At 43.9% G+C, this 11,910-nt stretch overlaps 2 protein-coding genes across 3 annotated transcripts in view; both read right to left on the bottom strand.

Annotated features, from left to right (window-relative positions):
- Positions 1–2,320, bottom strand: part of C1QTNF12 (C1q and TNF related 12) — a 16,498-nt gene extending 14,178 nt beyond the window's left edge. The window contains exon 1 of the mRNA XM_042032118.1: positions 893–2,320. Within this exon, the coding sequence (XP_041888052.1) occupies positions 893–1,063 (171 nt within the window). The 5' untranslated portion in view covers positions 1,064–2,320. The remainder of the gene's footprint in view (positions 1–892) is intronic.
- A 5,883-nt stretch (positions 2,321–8,203) lies between these two features.
- The window catches only part of UBE2J2 (ubiquitin conjugating enzyme E2 J2), a 6,483-nt gene continuing 2,776 nt past the window's right edge, over positions 8,204–11,910 (bottom strand). For both annotated transcript variants that reach the window (XM_042032116.1, XM_042032117.1), the window contains exons 4-7: positions 11,712–11,814; positions 11,468–11,606; positions 11,070–11,150; positions 8,204–9,214 (exon numbers count right to left, since the gene is read on the bottom strand). In XM_042032116.1, coding sequence (XP_041888050.1) covers positions 8,930–9,214; positions 11,070–11,150; positions 11,468–11,606; positions 11,712–11,814 — 608 coding nt within the window. In that variant the 3' untranslated portion in view covers positions 8,204–8,929. The remainder of the gene's footprint in view (positions 9,215–11,069; positions 11,151–11,467; positions 11,607–11,711; positions 11,815–11,910) is intronic.

The following is an 11,910-nucleotide window of genomic DNA, read 5'->3' as shown; positions in this document are numbered from 1 at the left end:
CCAAAAATCCCGTGCAAAGATTCATCCCAAAGGATTGTGAGCAACTCCCTGGAAGTTTGCTGCTGTTCCCAGCTTGGGGAATCATCCCAAAAGTGCCCTCACCCTACAAAATTCCCTCCCAAGTCTCCACTGCAGCTCCACTTCCCATTTATCCACAACCAAACCCATCCTGGATCCTTTCCTGGAGCCACAAAATCCCCTTGGAGACATCCCCTGGCTGCTCCCAAACCTTCCCATCCCTGATTTTCAGAGAAAGCTCTGCCACGCTTGGTTTTAGACCTGGATTTGCTGGTGAAAAGGTCTGGAATAACAATTTCAACCGAAGAATTTGTCTGCCAGAGGCACATTAATATTCCTAATAATTCCTATTAATAGTTAATAGCATCACTATTGTGATTCCTGTCTTTTTAAAAAATTAAATACGTGGCAATTCTTAAGCACTGTATTAATAATATTAATAATAATAATAATAATAAAATACTCCCCATAGCTTGAGTCTATTTATATAAATATGAATATAAAAATACTCTCTCCCAGGACATTTAGAACCAGCCTGGACTTCAATTCCAATCAATTCCAAGGAGAAACTGCAAAATTTGGGAGCAATTAATTTTTTTTTTTTTAATTAGTTGTCACTGGTAGAACCAGAACTGTAAAATATCATTCCCTGCTACTGAGAAGCTGGAACTTCAGTCCAAAATAATCACAAATTGGGATATTAAAGGCTTTGCTTCAGCAAGTATGAAAAAAAATTGAGCGAAAAAGGGCAAAAATCAAGAATGAAATTAAAGTTAAATACAAAAAATCCAACAAGTTAGCCTGGAATCAGTTGGGAAAAGGCCCCAGCATCCCTTTCCTGGCAGGAATAAGCACTGAGAATTCCAAAACCCACCTTGGGATGCCCGTGCAGCTCCTCGCTGTTGGACAGGGTGGCGTTGAAGGGCTCTGGGTGCTGCTTGGGCTCTTTCCTGCCCTTCCTGTCCCTCCTGGCCGCTGTGACCCTGCAGGGACAGAGCTGCTGACAGAGCAGGGTGGCCACCAGCAGCCAGGTGCACCCCTTCATTTTGGGAAGGGAGGGGCCAGCCACAAAAATCCTCCAGCACCAAGAAGAAAATCAGATTGGTCTCCAAAAAAAAAAAAAGAAATCAAAAGTAACCAGCTCAGAAGGATCCAAGCAGCCAGGCACAAAAATCCTCCAGCACCAAGAAAAAACCCGGATTTGTCTCCAAAAAAAAAAAAAAAAAAAAAAAAAATCAAAATTAACTAGGTCAGGATCCGAGCAGCTCCTCTGGGATGTGCTGGTGGCTCAGGGGGCTCTGCTCAAGCAGGAGCCATGGAAAAGGTGGAGATGAAGTTGTTTGGAATCCTGGATCCCCTCGGAGAAGGAGGTAAGTCCATGCAGCCTCTGGAAGCTTTACATAAATACGAGAGGCCCTGCAAAGTTCTGCCACCCACCTTGAAGGGCTGCTCTGCCCCCCTAAATCGGGCTTAAAACTGGTTTTACACTGCCCCCTCTGCCCCCCAGATCGGGCTGGAGACGGGTTTTACTCTGCCCCCCTAAATCGAGCTTGAAACTGGTTTTACTCTGCCCCCTGTGCCCCCCCCAAATCGGGTTTAAACCCGGTTTTAAAGGCGCTCAGCCCTAAAAGCTGGAGAAGTGCTCAGGGCAGGGCTGCCAGCCCCAGCTCATCGCGGGCTCTGCTGCTCCCTCTTCACCGGGAGATTTCCCCCTCAGAGCAGGCTGGAATTCATCCCATCCATTCCCTCTGGAATGATGCTGCTTCAGGGACAAGTCCTCATCCTTCCCTTTCGGGATGCTGGGGAATTGTAATCCAAGGAACTGGGAGCATCCCAGCTCAGCCTTGTAAGGAGAAAACAAATCCCTCACATCCCAAAAGTTCAAGCAGGGGGAAGCAAAACCTCTGAGGGTGGCCCGAAGTGCATGAGGAGCAGGTGAAGTTTTCCCAAGTTTTTTTCCTTCCTCTTCAGCTTTGTCCTCGCTTTTCCCTAAGGATGAGCAGCAAATCCCGAAGCTGCGGCTGTCAGGGTGCAGAACCTCGTGGATTTTGCATCCCGATCCTCCTCTCCCCTGGCTCCAGGCAGAATTCCAGGTCCCTCCGAGGCTCTGACTCCTCTGGCTGCTCCTTTCCACACTGGCAAAACCCTCCCCGGCTTCTGCTTCAAGGGCTCCTTTCCCGAGTGAGTTTCCATCAACTTCAAGAAAAGGAGGAAAAAAAAAAAAAAAAAAGGGAAAGAAGGAAAAAAAAAAAAAGGAGGAGGGCTCACATTCTAATGAGCTGTCAAGCCTCCTCTCCTCACATTCCCATTAAATTCCCTGATAATGGAGCCGGCCGCGTGTGCCAGGCAGATTTAAATCAGTGCCCATGCCCTGCTCCCTCCCCTCCGCCCCTCCCCTTCGTTATCCCAGGGAAATCACCCTTTTTCTGGGAATTTCTAACGCTCGGCGGGAGCGTGTGTGGCAGGGCTGAAAATCCGTGGATTGGGGTAAGCCCCCAGCGTCACGCCAGGCATGGATATGGCAGAATTCCTGCTTTATTTCCCAGTGTCCAATGCCCAATTTTCCCAGTTTGGATACAGCAGAATTCCTGCTTTATTTCCCAGTGTCCAATGCCCAATTTTCACAGTTTGGATATGGCAGAATTCCTGCTTTATTTCCCAGTGTCCCATGCCCAATTTTCCCTGTTTGGATACAGCAGAATTCCTGCTTTATTTCCCAGTTTGGGGTGTTCCATGTGCATTTTTCCCTGTTTGGATACAGGAGAATTCCTGCTTTATTTCCCAGTTTGGGGTGTCCCATGTGCAATTTTCCCAGTTTGGATACAGGAGAATTCCTGCTTTATTTCCCAGTGTCCAATGCCCAACTTTCCCTGTTTGGATACAGCAGAATTCCTGCTTCATTTCCCAGTGTCCAATGCCCAGTTTTCCCAGTATGGATAAGGCAGAATTCCTGCTTTATTTCCCAGTTTGGGATGTCTCATGCCCAATTTTCCCTGTTTGGATATGGCAGAATTCCTGCTTTATTTCCCAGTGTCCCATGCCCAATTTTCCCTGTTTGGATACAGGGAATTCCTGCTTTATTTCCCAGTTTGGGGTGTCCCATGCCCAATTTTCCCAGTTTGGATACAGCAGAATTCCTGCTTTATTTCCCAGTTTGGGGTGTTCCATGTGCAATTTTCCCTGTTTCCCCCCCTGCCCTCAGTAGCAGGGGCTGAAGAGTCAGGAATATTCTTTACAAATAACAGAATTCCAAAGGCTTTCCTCCACCAGCATTTCCCAAGGGAGCTCTGGATGTGCTGGGACACTGCAAATCCCTCACCACCTGGAACAAATATTCCCATCCTTCCCAAAAATCCAGACCCTGATGCAAAGATTTCCCTGGGATCACACCTGGAGAAATCCAGGAATGCTAAAAGGTGGAAAATCCCAGAATTTGAAGCCCTTTCTGTGGCCAGCAAGCAAAAAACTTTGCTTTATTTTGGCAATTCCTTTACCATAAATTGTGTAATCCGAGGGATAATGGTCAGCGTGGTTTTCCTTGGATTTTGAGGGTGGATTGGGAGCAAAGCTCTGGATCTGTGGATCAGCAGGAAAACTTTGTGGATCAGGAGCAAAACTCTGGATCTGTAACTCGGGGAAACGCGAAACAATCCGAGCACAAAATCGAGACGTAGAGTGAAAAAAAATGAAATTTAAAATAAATTTTTACAGCATCTCTGGGGAAAATTGGGATTTGGGAACAGGAACAAATCCCAAAGGGAAGCTCCCCAGCAGCCCAAGAGTTAAGAGCACCTCACCCCTCCCCCGAGCAGCTCACATTCCATGAAAAGTACGTGGCAGCCTTGATTTGTTAATAATATTTAACTTTCTTTGGCGCCTTCCCATACTCCAGGCTGGGTTTTTTCCAGGTTGGTTGTAGACAAGCCCTGAATTTGTCCGAGTGCTCCCGATGACACATTAATGGGATAATCCGTCAGATCCCGGCTAAACAGCCTGACAGCTCCACACTCCCCAGCCAGGGATTGGGAAAAGGCAGCTCCAGGCTCAGCTTTGCCATTCCCAGAGCCAAATCCCAGCGTGGATTTAGGGAAAATCAATCCTGGCTGTGTTTGGGAGAGTTCTGGCTGCTCCTGGGGGGATGGAGGGGTTGGAGCTGCATCCCAAACATCCTTTTCCCTATTTTGGGCTGGAATAAGTGATGTCTCCCTTCCAGCCTCCTATTCCAGAGCACCTGGAGGGAATTTTTGGGCACATCCCAGCTTTGAAGCATCCAGCTTCCAAAAGAATTGGGGAATTCTGATGTCCTTTTAGGGGAATTCCGATGTTGTCCTTTTATAACACAGCAAGTCCAGGAGCTCACAGGAACTGGGGGTTGATCCCTTCTCCCAGGATGAGTGGAAGCAACCTCAAGGTGTTCCAAGGAAGGTTAAAATTGGATATTTGGGAATTTTTTTCCCACAGGAAGGGTTGTAAAGCATTGGATCAGGCTGGGCAGGGAAGTGGTGGAATCGCCATCCCTAAAAAAACGTGGATGTGGCATCTGGGGATGTGGTTCAGGTTGGATTGGATGATCCTAAAGGTGTTTTCCAACCTGAACAGATTCCATGATTCCATGGAAGAGAAATAAATCCTTCTCTGAGCTCAGCATCACCACAGGAAAAATGGGAATGAGGAAGAAGGGAACAACATCAATTCTGCACCAGGACAGGGTGGAAGTGGAGAAAATCCTACAAGGAGCCACAGGAACGTTTCCAAACGGTGGGAAAATGGGAATCCTGGCCTTGGAAAAATTGTGTGGAGCCAGAGGAATGAAAAGTCAGGAAGAAATTGAGCTCTGATCCTTCAATCCCTGCTTCTGCAATTCCCATTTGCCTCAGGATAGGCCTGACCTATGCAGGGAATAATCTCCAAAGGGAAAAAGTGCAAAGGGTGGGATTTTCCCAGTTATTTACTGGAGATTTATCAAACAATTCCCAATCCTTGGCACGGAGATGGGGATTTTTGAAACCAGTGGCTGACACAAACCCCAAGTCCTGCTCCATAAAGATCAGGAGCAGGGAATAAACTCTTCCCTGGGATGGGATTCCCAGAGAAGCTGTGGCTGCCCCATCCCTGTGAGTGTCCAAGGCCAGCTTGGAGCAGCCCGGGATAGTGGGAGGTCCCTGCCCTTGGATGGGGTGGGAATGGCTGGGATTTAAACTCCCTCCAACCCAAAACATTCCAGGATTTTATGCTAATCCCATAGAAAGGCTCCCCAGGGAATGGTGACATTCCCAAGGCTGCCAGAGCTCCAGGAACGTTGGGACAACGCTCCCAGGGATGCACAGGGTGCGACTGGTGGGAGCAGGAGCTGGATCCATGATCCTCGGGATCATTCCCAGCTCAGGATATTCCAGAATTCCAAAAAGACCCCGCTCCATCCCCGAATCCCGACGCGGCCGCGCCACCTCGTGGCCAATCCCCAAAACCACCGAAATTCCCGGAAAAACGGGAAAAAAATCCCTGCGGCTCCCAAGTTTCTCTCGCTCCAAATAGGAAAGAACCGGGGTGGGGCAAAGCTTTCAGCGCTAATTAAGAATTCCCAATTAATCCTAATGAACCCTCCTCACTCATGGCTCGGAAAACAATTTGTAGGAATATGGGAATGCTTGGAGTTTCTATTAAATTCATTCCTTTTTTTTCCTGTGGGGGTGATTTTTCCACTGGAAATGTGATTTTCCTGCTTTCAGAATAACATTTTTTCCATGCAAACGGCATCACCTCGTTCGGAATTTCCCTCCCTGACAAATTAACCGTTAATTGCCAATAATTATTAGTAGAAATTAATAATGATTAGCAGAAAGTATTCAAATCTATTCCAAAATTACCTTTAGGAACACAAGGTTTAAGGGAATAATTGGAATTATAAATGGGCAGGTGAAGAAAAGACACTGAGACATTGAAGGGAGGCTGGAAAATCCAACTGGAAAGGGAAAAAAAATCAGGAAAAATGCTGTTTTTTCATCCATATATTTATATTTCTATATTAACGAACTGAAATATTCCCAATTCCATTTCTTCCCAAGGATTTTTTTCCCAAGAACAGCCCCACAAAGTTAATTTCTCATGGATGTTTATTATGAACAAACATTACAATGCAGCCATTCCCACTCCTCGGGACATTCCTGGAGCGAGGCAACTTCCATGACCTTGGAATCTGCAGGGAAAAGGGGAGAACTTCCCAAAAATCCAGGATTTTTTAATTAAAAAATGAAGAGTTCTTAAATGTGGGAAAGCTCCCAACCACCAAATTATACCAATTTTACAGAAATCCATGGAATTGCAGCATGGAAGTCAAGGATTTATTCCAAGATTATATCCTGAGAGGGAAATTTGAATTTAATTACAGGGCATGGGAATTTTTCCTCCATGCTTTGGGAACAGGAAGCTGAGATCCTGCACTCTCAGGAGAACACAATCCCCCCCCAAAAAAGGGAATAAAGATTCCATTCCCAAAGGCAAGGAGCTGGATCAAACTCCTGGAATCCACAGGGATTGTTCCCAGCATCCCACAAATGGCACCTGGAATGATTCTCAAGTCTTCCTCCAAATCCAGGGAATTAAAAATAAATCTGCAGTTGGAATTTTGGCCTTTAAATACAACCCATTTTTAGGGAAAAAAAAAAAAAACAACCCAAACCAACCCCACAGCATGTCCAAGGTTTCACCAAAGGAATTTTGTTCCCGATTTTCCACTCCCTAAAAACAGAATCCACCTTCAGGTGTAGCTTAAATCCCATTTTTTTTATGTCATAAAAAGCCTTTAATTCACTTTTTCCAGGGATTTTTCTTTGAGCTTGGTTAGGAACAGGTCCCAAAAGCTGCTCCCAAAGCCTCCTTTTGGGGATTTTTTTTTGTGGATAAAAATTTCCATGGGAGAGGATAAAGGTGGATCAGCAATGGAAAAAGGCAGGAAAAGGCAGTGGGAGAACACAAAAAGGACTGAGAGGGGTTAAAATCTCAGCTCCAGGTGCTTCTGCTTGGAGAAAAATCAGGGAAAAAACCAAAGCCAGCCTGAAAATCCCAGCCCTGCAGGAAAACCAGGACATTCCCACTCTTCCCAGCACAACTTTTCCAAGAGCTGGTCAAGCAAAAGAGGTAAATTAAAAAAAAAAAAAAAAAAAAAAAAAAGACAAGTAATAAATTAAGATTTGGTAAGAAAATAATCAAGGATTTATACACCTATTTGAAAACCTAGCTTTTTTTCCCACATCCTGAAGTCAGGAAAATCAGATTTAGGAATTTTTTTAGTGAAGATTTTCTAATCTCTGTTCTAATTTTGGGGATTCCTACCTAGAGCAGGGAACTGGTGACGTTTTGGGATGCTCTGAGTTCTGCCTCACGAGTTTTGCTTCAAAATTCAGGGGTTTGGGAGATTTTTTTGCTTAAAATTCCTCAAGGAGAAGCTAAAAAAGAAGAAATCTGGAAGGGAAAATAAAGCAGTTCTGAGAAGATTCTTAAACACATGAGGAATTATTTATTTGGGGCTTTTTAGAATCATTCAAATAAGACTTTACCATGAAATTCAGGGGGTTTAGCCCTGTTAGGACCCTTTTTGTGGGGGTTTTGTCACTTCTGGAAGGCACAACCAAGTTTGCCTCTAAAACAAAGCATTTGGAGAAAATGAATTTAAAAAAAAAAAAATCAAGCAAACTGAATTAAAAAAGAAAAAAAATCAGACAGATTTGGGAAGTTTAGTGTTGGATACAGTGAAAGAAACCTCAGTATTTCATTTAACAACACCTGAAGGGGAAGTGTGAGGGAATCACACCTAAAAGGAAAATATTTCCAGATTTTCCAATGAAATTTGGGGTCGAGGGCAAAATATTTCCAGAATCCCAGATGAATTTTGGGGTTGGGGTTGTTTTTTTTTTTAAGACTTGAAGCAAAACTTGAAGCAAGTGGAACTAAACTGAAGGTTTTCCCTCAGCAGATGAATTTTGGGGTTGGGATTTGATGGTTTTAAAGAGTTTAAGCAAAACTTGAAGTGGAATGAAATTGAAAGGTTTACACAAACTCAGCTGCCTCTGAGGGAGCTGCTTCGTTATTCCCACTGAAATAATTGGAATTTTTCCCTTCCCAGGTGCTGTTCCCTCCATCCCCAGAGCCAAAAAATGCAGATTTTTGGAACACACAACCAACTCTCTCCATGGGGTGGGTGCACTTTTATTCTTTGTTTCACCAGTGGCCCCTCGTGATGAGAATGAACTGTTACAATTTCCCTCCCAAAATGAAAAGCTCCAAAGTGAACAACTCCAAACCAACACTGGGTGTGGGAATTCCCACTGATTCCAAAGTTGTTGTTTTTGTTCTTTTTTTGCCTTGCTGATGGCCAACTGCATTTCCTGGAGGCCAAAGAAAACCTGCAGTGATGTTGTGACAATTTTGACAACGCATTTGACACATTTGGTGTTGTTTTTCCCACTCATCTAATCACTACTGACTAGATATGCAAGGATGGGCATTTTATTTGAAATTAAAAGAAACCAAATTTCCTGTAAAATCAATATTCACCAACCCCTTTTCCCAAGTCCACGTGGAATCTCTGTTTGGATCCCTGCCCACCTGCCCAACCTCTTCCCTAAGGAAAATAAAAGATGCAGGAACGATGGGATTTTTAAAAATTCAATGGAGTAAAAAGTATGTGCTGAAGATTTCCCAATTTCAAACCACAGATGGGAGGAGAACTCTACAAATCAAAGCACTAAAAATGTAGTGTCTCATCAATAATGCTTTGACTTCTCAGCCAGCAGCAAAATCCGCTTCACCCAAACTCCCAACGCAACCCCATGGCAACAAATCCCAAATTTTATCCCAGTGCCAGAGCCAACTACCACTAAAATTTGGTCTTTTGGGGGGTGTTTTTGTCCCCTCACTCTTGTGCTATGCTCCTCAGGACGTACTTGACTGTGTAGGCAAAGGCTGCAAAGCCCACGATGACAAACAAGTTCGCCAGGGCTCCTCCCAAGAGTCCGTGGTTCCTGTGGGGCTGCTGGAGCCCGGCGGGGTGGGCAGGGGCCAGGGGCACGTGCCCGTTCAGCAGGGGGTGCCCATTCTGCCCAAAGTGGGCATCCCCATCCGGAACAACATCGGGGAGAGGCAGCGAGGGCGGTCTGGAGCTCAGCTCTTCCTGTGCTTTCTGCTTTTGTTTGATCTCCTGCAGAGGGAAAGAGGAAATTCAGTGGTGAGAAGTGGAAGTTGTGGTGATTTGGGTGTTTTTGTTTCATTCTCTGCAGAGGGAAAGAGAAAATTCAGTGGTGAGAAGAGGAAGTTGGATGAGAATGAACTGTTACAATTTCCCTCCCAAAATGAGAAGCTCCAAAGTGAACAACTGGGATGTGGGAATTCCCACTGATTCCAAAGTGGTTTTGCCTTCCTGAAGCAGTTGGATGCTTTTGTTTCATCTCCTGCACAGGGAAAGACAAAATTCAGTGGTGAGAAGTGGAAGTTGTTGTGATTTGGGTGCTTTTGTTTCATCCTCTGCAGAGGGAAAGAGGAAATTCAGTGGTGAGGAGTTGTGGTGATTTGGTTTCATCCTCTGCACAGGGAAAGAGAAAACTGAATGGGAAAGTGGAAGTTGGATGAGAATGAACTGTTACAATTTCCCTCCCAAAATGAGAAGCTCCAAAGTGAACAACTCCAAACCAATGCTGGATGTGGGAATTCCCACTGATTCCAAAGTGGTTTTGCCTTCCTGAAGGCCAACTGCACTTCCTGGAGCAGTTGGGTGCTTTTGTTTCATCCTCTGCACAGGGAAAGAGAAAACTGAATGGTGAGAAGTGGAAGTCGTGGTGATTTGGGTGCTTTTGTTTCATCCTCTGCAGAGGGAAAGAGAAAATTCAATGGAAGTGGAAGTTGGGATGATTTGGGTGCTTTTATCTCCTGCACAGGGAAGGGAGAAGCTTCCCAATCAATGATTAAAGGATTAAAGAAATGATCAAGATTAAAGAAAGCTCAGTGGTGGGAAGTGGAGAAATGAGAACACAAGTTCTTCCAGAAATTTATAAGGTACAGTTCTTTATAATTGTCATAAATTTATACTGAACAGTTCTTAAATAGAATAAATTTATGTAAACAGTTCTTTAACTGTAATAAATTTATAGGGTAATTTCTCTAATTGTAATACATTTATATGGAGCAGTTCTTTAATTGTAATAAATTTATAAGGTATTTTCTCTAATTGTAATACATTTATATGGAACAGTTCTTTAATTGTAATACATTTATATGGAACAGATCTTTAATTGTAATAAATTTATAAGGTATTTTCTCTAATTGTAATACATTTATATGGAACAGTTCTTTAATTGTAATACATTTACATGGAACACTTCTTTAATTGTCATAAATTAACTGTGTTTCAATTGTACCAAGAGTTCCCCAACTCCTCCAAAATGACCAAATTCAGTGCTTGACACCAACAATCACTGGTCAAAATTTTGCCCACTTTATTTTTCGTTTTTAAGACTTTTTTTCAGAAATGTCAAGTTCTTGTGTGTCCAGATTGGTTTGAACACAAGACATTAAAAAAAAATTAAGGAAGCAATTAGAGGAGTTTAGGATTAGGATTCCAAGTATTCCATGTTAAAATATCTCCTGCTGCCTTCAGTTCACCAGGAAGCATCTCCCATCCTCTGGCATTTTTGGAAATGCTAAGAAAACACAATTAAACCCTTTCATTTCTAGTTCTTTCTGCCTGAGGAAGAAAGGAAACAGAGAAAAAGCTTTTCTCTTCCAAAAGACAACAGAGGGAGAATGGGTCCTAAATCAGAGCTTTGTGAACTCCTTTAGGAACAGGAAGAGAGGAATCAAATCTGAAATCCCACACAGCTCAGGGATAAGGAAAAACCTGGAAAAAGGCTCTTCTAATAAATAATTAACACCTTTTAAAAGGTTTCCAAGATTAACAAATGAAGCTCCAGTCTGGGAAAATCCTGACCAGGAGAAGCTGAAGCAGCACAGAAAACTGAATTATTGTAGGGATAATGAATGATGAATGAATATTCCCTTACCTCCACCACTTCAGGGAAGAGCTCACAGAAGACTTTATCTTTTAAATTAAATGCTAAGCTCTGTGCAGCCAGCTGCCTTTTCTGGGGAGGAAACACAGATTATCAGCAATTGCATGAAAATTCAATCACTATGTTTCAATTCAACCCCTGATTCCCCACAGGAACGGTGCAAACCTGCAGCCAAGCGGTTTGTAACACTTAAAACATCAAATTTCTGAGTATTATTCACTAAAATATATGTTTATAGGCATAAATTATGTTAATTGTTGTTCCTGTGGGATCAGGGCTCTGCGCTAGAGGCTGGAAAGAGGAACAAAATCCCAACCACGCTTTATCCCTGAGACATCCCAAATTCCCAAAGCTTCCCCCAAAAGCCCATCCCAGCCTCCAGAACTCACTGTGAACTCGGATGTCTCGATGCTGCCCAGGGTGGGGCCTTTCTCCACCATAAAACTGAGGAGGCCTGTCAGGATTGTGGACACTGACCAGGCTGGATTCCAGGTATCCGGGTGGAAATCCGTGATGGAAAGACACAACCTTAAAAACAACAACCAGGCACAGAGAGGGTTGGATTGGCCATGGGAATGCTGGGGAGTTGTGCACAGAGCTGGAATTGCTGAAGAGGTGGAAGGAAGTCCTTACCTTGTGTTACACTTAAACCTTCCATTGGGTGTAATCATATAAATACTAGGAGGTTTGAAGGGGAATTCTCGGGGGAATATTAGTTTTCCATGGTAATATCCACCTGCAGCACACAGAGAGAGAGCAGTCACTGCTTGGGCATCAAGATCAAGTCCTAAACTACCCCAAAAATGGGTTAAATAAACCCCTCTGATTTATT

This window comes from Corvus kubaryi, unplaced genomic scaffold (assembly GCF_017639235.1).
Source record: "Corvus kubaryi isolate FWS band 111438036 unplaced genomic scaffold, C.kubaryi_AGA036_p1.0 37352, whole genome shotgun sequence".
NCBI classification, from domain to species: Eukaryota; Metazoa; Chordata; class Aves; order Passeriformes; family Corvidae; genus Corvus; species Corvus kubaryi.
The sequence above is the reverse complement of the archived record's forward strand: the minus strand, read 5'-3'. Positions and strand labels throughout refer to the sequence as shown.